At 37.6% G+C, this 9,995-nt stretch overlaps 1 protein-coding gene across 1 annotated transcript in view; it reads left to right on the top strand.

Moving 5' to 3' along the window:
• WNK3 (WNK lysine deficient protein kinase 3) overlaps positions 1–9,995 on the top strand; it is a 132,802-nt gene that overhangs the window by 86,363 nt on the left and 36,444 nt on the right. Inside the window, 1 exon segment of the mRNA XM_077758369.1 lies at positions 5–141. Coding sequence (XP_077614495.1) covers positions 5–141 — 137 coding nt within the window.

Genomic DNA, 9,995 nt, shown 5'->3' with positions numbered 1-9,995 from the left:
CAAGATATGGCAGCTGTGAAAGAAAACATCAATACCCCTGATAACCTATGTGGAAATGGCAAACAAGATCGGATCAAACAAAGAAGAGCTTCTTGTCCTCGACCAGAGAAAGGGACTAAATTCCAACTTACTGTCCTTCAGGTCAGTGTGTAAATATTATTTGGTTAAGAGATTTTATAGAGGTCTGTGTTGACAGAGAGGGGCCATGTTGCTTCAGAGGTGAGTATAAAGCATTGTAAAGCACTAATGTTTCTTTCATTAAAATTTTTTCTGATAAGAATATTATGCATTAGGGGGGCACCTGGGTGGCTTAGTCGGTTAAGCGCCCGACTTTCACNTTAGGAACTATAGGCCAAATATAAGGAAGAAAATAAAAATCACTTTTTTCATCTTTTTTCTGTATGTATGTATAGTATTTTACATTATTAAGGATGTAATAGTGCTAGTAATCATAGAAAATGTATTCTTTTTTGGTAGACACCTTAAATGTTATGCATTTTTTTAATCATTTAATCCTTCAGTAACCCTGTATGATAGGTGTTAGCATACTCATCTATACAAATGAAGATACTGAAGATTAGAAGGGTAAAGCAATTTGCCTATAGTCGTTGAACTAGCAGTTGATAGTCTGATTGGAATCCAGACTTTAAAGCTGATATTTCTTTTAGGGAGTTTTATTTTTTATTTTTATTTTTTGTTTGGAGGGTGAATAGAATTCCCTGAGCCCCATCACTGAAAACGATAGGATTGTGGAAGGGAACTTCTAAAACACACGTTTAATTAATCAGCTCTCGAACTAATTCACTCCCGCCGCCTTCACCAAGTGGCCTCTATGAGCCTAGGTAACGACCTTGGCCGTCCTTCAGTCATTCTAGGCAAATGAAACTTCACAAGAGAGAGGCGGGAAGGANTACCCAGTTATTACCTCCCCACTCATCTCCACTAACTTTTAACCCTTCTGCAGGGGCAAGACGCGGGGTTGAGGACATGGCAAAAGGGCTGCCAGAGGCCCGACGGTCTGGGGGCGCCTAGGCTGGGCAATCTCTACTGCTGCCCGCTGGCCCCCAGCCCTGGTCCTCCCCAAAACCCGAGATAGTGGGGTGGGGGTGGGTAGCCGGATCATGGAGGACTTAGCAGTTTCCGGGAGGTTGGGGAAGCGACCTCGAGCACAGCCCCACCAGACTCAGTCCCTGAAGCGGACGTTCTAGGTTGCACAGATACCGCTAGGAAGAGCAGGGGCCTGGGAGAGCCGGCTGTACCACCCCCACCTATGACCGCGCGCAGAGTGCTAAAGCTGATATTTCTTTTTTTTTTTCCTGACAGAATATCTCACTATTAATACTTTTACTGTGCATATGTATACATGTGTACATTTTTCAATTCCCTTTCTCCATAAAGCTGATATTTCTAACTAATGTGGTATATACATCTTGGATGGATGCCTAAACTGTTATATAATTTCATATTCTTCCTTTTTTTTCCTGAACACAGATACACAGACACACACACACATACATACATATTTTTAAATTTCATTAAGTTTTTTAATTTTAATTCCAATATAGTTAACATACAATGTTATATTAGTTTCAGGTGTACACTATAGTTACTCAAAAATCATATACATCACTTAGTGCTCATCATGAAAAGTATACTCTTTAATACCCATCACTTATTTCACCCATCCCCGACACACCTGCCTTCTGGTGGTTGTCTGTTTGTTCTCTATAGTTAGGAGTCTGTTTCATGATTCTCTCTCTCGCCCTCTCTCTTTTATTTTAATCTTTGCTCTTTTGTTTTGTTTCTTAAATTCCACACATGAGTAAAATCTTATGGTATTTGTCTTTCTCTGACTGACTTATTGCACTTAGCATTATAATGTTGAACTCCATTCATTTTGTTGCAAATGACAAGATTTCATTCTTTTTTATGGGTGAATAACATACCATTTTATGTATATGCCATATCTGTTTTAAAAATTTGTTATTGTTTAGTTTTAAGAGAGAGTACATGAACACGATTGGAGGAGGGGTAGAGAGGAGGGACCGAGGGTCTGAAGTAGGCTCTGTGCTGATAGCAGAGAGCCTGATGCAGGGTTCAAACTCATGAACTGTGAGATCATGGCCTGAGCTGAAGTCAGATGCTTAACCAACTGAGCCAACCAGGCGCCCCATACTTCTTTATCCATTCATCAATCGATGGAGATTTGGACTGCTTCCATATCTTGGCTATTGTAAATAATACTGCTGTTAACATAGGGGTGCATGTATCCCTTTGAATTAGTGTTTATGTATCCTTTATGCAAATACCTGGTAGTGTGATTGTTGAACTGTAGGGTAGTTCTGTTTTTAACATTTTGAAGAACCTCCATACTGTCTTCCACAGTGGCTATACCAATTTGCATTCCCAGCAACAGTGCATGAGGGTTCCTTTTTCTCCACATCCTCCTAAACACCTGTTGTTTCTTGTGTTGTTGATTTTAGTCACTGTAACAGGTATGAGGTGATAGCTCATTGTAGTTTTGATTTGCAATCCTGGGATGATAAGTGATGCTGAGCATTTCTCATGAGTCTTTTGGCCTGAATGTCTTCTTTGGAGAAATGTCTGTTCAAGTCTTCTGACAACTTCTTAATTGGATTGTTTTTGTATGTTGAGTTTTATAAATTATTTGTATAATTTGCATACTAACCCTTTATTGGATATGTAATTTACAAATATCTTCTCCCATTCCATAGGTTGCCTTTTAGTTTGTTTCCTTTGATGTGCAGAAGCATTTTATTTTGATATAGTCCCAGTAGATCACTTTTGCTTTTGTTTCCTTTTCCTCAGGAGACGTAAATAGAAAGAATTTGCTGCTGCTTATTTCAAAGGATTAATCCTGTGTTGTCTTCTAGGACTTTTATGGTTTCTGGTCTCACATTTAGATCTTTAATCCATTTTGAACTTATTTTTGTTGATGGTAAAAGAAAAGTTGAGTTACATTCTTTTGCATGTTGCTGTCCAGTTTTTCCAACACCTTTTGTTGAAGAGACTGTCCTTTTCCCATTGTATATTGTTTCCTGCTTTGTCAAAAATTAATTGACCCTGAAGTTGTGGGTTTATTCTGGATTTCCTATTTCTTTTCATTGGTTTTTGTGTCTCTTTATACTGTTTGATTACTACAGCTTGGGAGTATAACTTGAAGTCCAGAATTGTGATGCCTTCAACTTTGTTTTTTCTTTTCAAGATTGATTTTTGCATCCATGTTCATCAGGGATATTGGCCATAGTTCTCTTTTTGAGTGGTGTCTTTATCTGGATTTTGTATCAGGGTAATGCTGGTCTCAGAATGAATTTGGAAGTTTTTCTTCCTTTTCTATTTTTTTTTTTTTTTTGGAATAGTTTGAGAAGAATAGGTATTAACTCTTCTCTAAATTTTGTTAAAATTCACCTCTGAAGCCATCTGGTCCTTAACTTTTGTTTGTTCAGAATATTTTGATTATTGACTCAATTTCTTTGCTGGTTGTCTCTGTTCAAATTTTCTATTTCCTTCTGTTTCAGTTTTGGTAGTTTATATGTTTCTAGGAATTTATCCATTTCTTCCAGATTACCCAATTTGTTGGCATATAGTTTTTAATAGTATTATCTTATGATTGTATGTGTGGTGTTGGTTGTTATTTCTCTTTTCTCACTAGTGATTTATTTATTTGAGCTCTTTTTCTTTTTTCTTGATAAGTCTGAGTAGAGGTTTATCAATTTTATAATTTTTTTCAAAGAACCAGCTCCTGGTTTCATTGATCTGTTCTATTGCTTTTTGTTTTTAGTTTCTGTTTCTTTTATTTCTACTCCAGTATTTATTATTTCCTTTTTTCTTCTGGTTTTAGGTTTTGCTGTTGTACTTTATCTACCTCCTTTAGGTGCATGGTCAGAATGTTTATTTGAGATTTTCCTTCCTTCTTGAGGTTAGGCCTGTATTATTGTAAATTACCTCTTAAAACCACTTTTGCTACATCCCAGAGGTTTTGGATCATTGTGTTTTCACTTTCATTTGTTTCCCTGTACTTTCTTAGTTCTTCTTTTATTTCCTAACTGAGCCATTAATTTACTAGTAGCATGTTATTTAATCTGTATGTATTTGTAGTCTTTCCAGATTTGTTATTGTGGATGACTTATAGTTTTATAGCATTGTAGTCAGAACATATGCATGGTATGATTTTCATCTGGAATTTGTTGTGGTTTATTTTGTGGACTAATATGATCTATTCTGTAGAGTGTTGTGTGCATGTGGAAAAATGTATATTCTGCTCTTCTGGGATGGAATGTTCTTAATATATATCTGTTATAACCATCTGGTCCAGTATGTCATTCAAAGCCATTGTTTCCTTCTTGATTTTCGGTTTAGATGATATGTCCATTGATATAAGTGAGGTGTTAAAGTCCCCTACTATTATTTTATTATTATTGATTAGTTCTTTTATGCTTGTTATTAACTATTTTATGTCTTTGGATGCTATCGGATTGGGTTCATAAATATTTACAATTTGTTATAGGTTCTTGTTGGATTGTCCCCTTTAGTACTTATCAAGTCCTTTTTTGTCTTTGTTCCTTTCATAGTTTTAATGTCTAGTTTGTCCAATAAGTGTTGCTATTCAGGCTTTCTTTTGACTCCCATTAACATGATAGAGGTTTCCCATCCTCTCACTTTCAACCTTCAGGTGTCTTTAGTTCAAAATCAGTCTCTTGCAGAAAGCATGTAGATGGGCATTTTTTTTTTTTATCCATTCTGTTACCCTATGTCTTTTGATTGGAGAATTTAGTCCATTTACATTCAAAGTAATTGATAGATATGTATTTACTGTATTTTGTTACTTATTTTGGGGTTGGTTATGAAGATTTTCTCTGATCGTTTCTTGTCTTTCTCATGTATTGCTGGATTTTTAGTGATGTATTTGGATTTTTTCTCTCTTTATTCTTCGAATATGTATTAGTGGCTTTGATATATGATGTAATGTTGGATACATGATATTATTTGATATAACATCTTATACATATTGGAATTGATAATTAAGGTCATGGTTGTTTAAATTTGAACCCAATCTTTACTCCTCTGCTTCTTACATTTTGTGTATATGAATTCATTTTATCCTTGTTTTAGTGAATTCCTTGACTGATTTTTTTAGAGAAATGTTCATTTTTACTGCTTTTCTATTACCTACATCTATAATGTCACTTTAGCTTTTTCCTTTACACTCAGAGTCCTTTTTAATATTTCTTGCCAGGCTGGTCTAATGATCATAAATTCCTTTAGTATTTGTCTGTGAAACTTTTTTAAATGTTTATTTATTTTGAGAGAGAGAGAGAGAGAGAGCATGCATGAGCAGGAGTGGGATGGAGAGGGCGAGAGAGGGAATCTTAAGCAGGCTCTGGGCTGTCAGCATAGAGCCTGACACAGGGCTCTATCTATCAAACTGCGATATCATGACCTAAGCCAAAATCAAGAATTGATTGCTTAAGGGACTGAGCCACCCAGATGTCCCTGAAACTCTTTATCTTCTCTTATACGAATGATAGCCTTGCTGGATAAAGTATTCTTAGCTGCAGATTTTTCCCATTTAGCAATTTGAAGATGTCATGCCCCGCTCCCTTCTGGCTTGCAAAGTTTCTGTTGAAAACTCTCCTGCTAGCCTTATGGCTTATCTCTTTTAAATTAAGGACTTCTTGGGGCGCCTGAGTGGCTCAGTCGGTTAAGCGTCTGACTTCGGCTCAGGTCATGATCTCACAGTTCGTGGGTTTGAGCCCCGCATCGGGCTCTGTGTTGCCAGCCAGCTCAGAGCCTGGAGCCTGCTTCAGATTCTGTGTCTCCCTCTCTCTCTGACCCTCCCCTATTCATGTTGTCTCTCTCTCTCAGAAATAAATAAAACATTAAAATTTTTTTTTAAAAATTAATTAAGGGCTGTTCTCACTGCTTATGAGTTTTTTCTGTTACTATATGTTGCAAATTTAATTGCAATATGTCTTAGTGTCGATCTGCTTTTGTTTATTCTCTTGGGGGCTCTCTGTGCCTCCTGGAACTGGATTTTGTTTCCTTCCCCAGATTTGGGGTGTTTTCAACTATTATTTCTTGAAATAAATTTTCCACCCCCTCTTTTCTCTTCTTCTTCTGGGACTCCTCTAATTCAAATGTTTCTATATTTGATGGAGTCACTGAATTCCCTGAGTCTATTCTCATTTTGCATAATTCTTTTCTCTTTTGTTCTAATTGATTACTTTCCACTATTTTGTCTTCAGGTCACTAATTCATTCCTCTGAACCTTTCATCCTGCTGTTCATTCCATCAAGCGTGTTTCTCATTTCATGTATTGTTACCTTTATCTCTGCTATGTCATTCCTTATCTCTGCGGTAAGGGTCTCACTGATGTCTTCTACTCTTTTCTCAAGTCCATTGAATATCCTTATCATCTTTTAAAATTCTCTATGAGGCATGTTACTTATATCTGTTTTACTTAACTCTCTGACTGTAGCCTTGTCCTGTTCTTTCATTTTGGATAAATTTTTGTCTCCTCATTTGGTCTGCCTGTTTTTTTTGTTTCTCTGTGTTAAGAAAGTCCTCTATGTATGCTATTCTTGAAAGTAGTGACTTTATGAAGAAGAGGGCCTGGAATGCCATGCTGTGCAGTGTCCCCTGTTCACCAGCACCTGACATTTCAGGAGAGTATCATAGGTGTGTGTTGCTTACACACTCCTGTTGTGTTTGAGTCAGTTTTCCTTTTAGTCCAGTCATCTGCCATGACTCTCTGCTTGTTGTGGCTATGCTTCGTCTCTGTGGTGTTAGTTGGGCCCAGGCAGGCCTGTCAGGGAGGTCATGCCCACAGGGGAATTTGAGTGTGGGGCTGCTGTGTTAGCAAAGTTTGTACTGGACCATGAGTCCTATGCAGGATTCCCCCAAAGTGCTGCACGATCTGGAGACTGTGTGTCATCGAGGCCAGGCCATGAATTTGGGCTCAATGTGTGATGGTGGCTGGGGATCACAGTTGGGCAAGATATTGAAGGTGAGTGGGTGTGCATAGCCTGACGTGGTGCTGCAGATATGCCTGTCACCCTGTGGCAGCTTTACACCTGGCTCTAGGCAGGGTACCTGTGTGTCTTTTAAATTTGCCTTGAGTCTAGGGCCAAGGCTTGCAGGCTTGGAATAGGCAGTCCTCAGCAGAACTCATAGGTATGAAACACTGCTGGTAGGTTACGTAGCAAGTGTCTGTGTAGTCTTGCCTTTTGCAGGTGTCTTTATGCTTATGCTGTGGGCAGGAGAGAAAAATGGCTCCTGCCAGCTCCCTCATTTTAGGAAAAGTCCCCAACACAGTCCAAAATCAGTATGAACAGATCTGACTCCTGTTTCCCCTGGCTTTGTGTAAACTGCCATTTTTATGTTGCCTCTCTGCAGTTTGCTGTCTCTTTAAGTGTGGCAACCCACCTGTCATTCCCCCACTAGGCTTGCCCAGTGCTGGGTAAGCTGACCTATAAAGCTCCAGGTTGTAAGTTCCACTGTTTTTACAAACTCATAGAATTTAGTTCCTCTGGTTTCTGTGTGTGTGTATGTGTGTGTGTGTGTGTGTGTATGTGTGTGTGTGTGTGTGTGTGCACGCGTGCCACGTTTAAGAGAGCTGGAACAGGGCAGGTAGAGAATCTTAAGCATGCATTGATCCCATTGCCCCTGGGATTGTGACCTGAACCAAAATCAAGAGTTGGGCGCTCAACAGACTTTGCCACCTAGGTTCCCCTCCCCCTCTGGTTCTTAAAGCTAAATTTTATGGGGATCAGTATTCCTCCTGTGAACTCCCTGGGGTGAGGGTCAATTTCTCTGCTCTCTTTGTGCACATAGCTTCGTCCCTTCTGTGGGCAGCCTCTTTGGCCTCTGACCTTCCTAACCTTTCAAATGCAGCTTCATCTCTAGTTGTGGAGTTTGTTTTGCCTGTCTTTGGATCACTTTCCAGTTTATTGACTTGGATGTGGATTATATCTAGTTGAAAATGTAGGAAGGGTTGAGCTCTGCATCCTCCTACTCCACCATCTTCCCAAGCTCTGACTCTCTCTTCTGCCCATTCTGTAATGGGGTTATATTTTTGTGTTGAGTTTTATGTGTTTCATATATTTTGGGTTTTTTTAATTTTTAATTTTTTTAAGTTTTATTAAGCTATAATTGACATATAACATTGCATACATTTAAGGTATACAACATAATGATTTGATACATGTATATATTGCTGTTTTTAAAATTTTTTATATTTAAATTCCAGTTAGCATTCAGTGCAATATTGGTTTCAGGAGTAGAATTTGGTGATTCATTACTCACATACAAAACCCAGTGCTCATCACAAGTGCCCTCCATAGTACCCATCACTCATCTAACTCCTCTCCCACCCACCTTCCTTCCTCAGCCTATAGTTTGTTTTCTATTATTAAGAGTCTCTTGTGATTTATTTCCCTCTCTTCTCTTTCTCCCCTTCCCATATGTTCATCTTTTTTGTTTTTTAAATTCCACATATATGTGAAATTATATGGTATTTGTCTTTCTCTGAGTGACTTATTTTGCTTAGCATAATATATTTTAGCTCCATCCACATTGTTATAAATGGCAAGGTTTCATCCTTTTTGATGGATGAGTAATATTCCTGTGTTTGTATATGTGTGTGTACCATATCTTCTTTTTTTATAGTTTATTGTCAAGTTGGTTTCCATATAACACCCAGTGCTCATCCCAACAAGTGCCTTCCTCCGTGCCTATCTCCTACTTTCCTCCCCCCCCATCTGCCCTCAGTATGTTCTTAATATTATATACCATATCTTCTTTATCTGTTCATTAGTCCATGGACATTTGGGCTCTCTCCATAGTTTGGCTATTGTTGATTCTTTATATATTTGGGATACTAACATTTTATTGGATATGTCAGTTGCAAATGTCTTCTCCCATTCAGTACATTGTTTTTTAGTTTTGTTGATTTGTTTCCTTTGTTGTATTATTTTGATGTAGAAACGTTTTGTTTTGATGTAGTCCCAGTAGCTCATTTCTGCTTTTATTTACCTTGCCTTGGGGGACATATCTAGAACAATATTAGTATAGCCAATGTCAGAGAAATACCTGCCTGTGATCCCTTGTAGGACTTTTATGGTTTCAAGTCTCACATTTAGTTCTTTTTCATTCATTTTGCATTTATTTTTGTATATAGTGTACAAAAGTGGTCCAGTTTCATTCTTTTGCATGTAGCTCTCCAGTTTTACCAACACTAATTTTCAAAGAGCCTTTTTCCAGTTGTATGTTCTTGCCTCTTTTGTCAAAATTAATTCACCATATAACTGGATGTTTATTTCTGGGCTTTCAGTCCTGTTCTGTTCATCTGTATGTGTCTGTTTTTGTGCCAATACCATACTCTTTTGATTATGATAGCTTTGTGGTATAACTTGAAGTCCGGAATTGTGATACCTCTAGCTTTATTTTTCTTTTTGAAAATTGTTTTATCAAATCTGGGTCTTTGTGGTTGCGTACAAATTTTAGGATATTTTGTTCTAGTTCTGTAAAAAATGATTTGATGGGGTTTACATTAAATCTATAGATTACTTTGGGTTATATGGTCATTTATCAATGTTTGTTCTTCCAATTCATGAGCACGGAATATCTTTCCATTTGTTTGCATTGTTTTCAATTTCTTCATCAACATCTTAAAGTTTTCAGAATACAGATCTTTTATTTGGTAAGTTTATTCCAAGGTATTTTATTATTTTTGGTGTAACTGTAAATAGGATTACTTTCTGTTTCTGGTGATTCATTATTAGTGTATAGAAATNCTCTCTCCTAGAAATAAATAAAAATATTTAAAAAAAAAAAGAAATGCAACTGATTTCTTTTTTTTTTTAATGTTTATTTTTGAGAGAGAGCATGAGTGGGGAAGGGCAGAGAGAGAGGGAGACACAGGATTTGAAGCAGACTCCAAGCTGAGTTGTCAGCATAGAGCCCACCGGGAGGTC

This window comes from Crocuta crocuta, unplaced genomic scaffold, assembly GCF_008692635.1.
Source record: "Crocuta crocuta isolate KB4526 unplaced genomic scaffold, BGI_CrCroc_1.0 scaffold1067, whole genome shotgun sequence".
Lineage (NCBI taxonomy): Eukaryota > Metazoa > Chordata > Mammalia > Carnivora > Hyaenidae > Crocuta > Crocuta crocuta.
The sequence above is the reverse complement of the archived record's forward strand: the minus strand, read 5'-3'. Positions and strand labels throughout refer to the sequence as shown.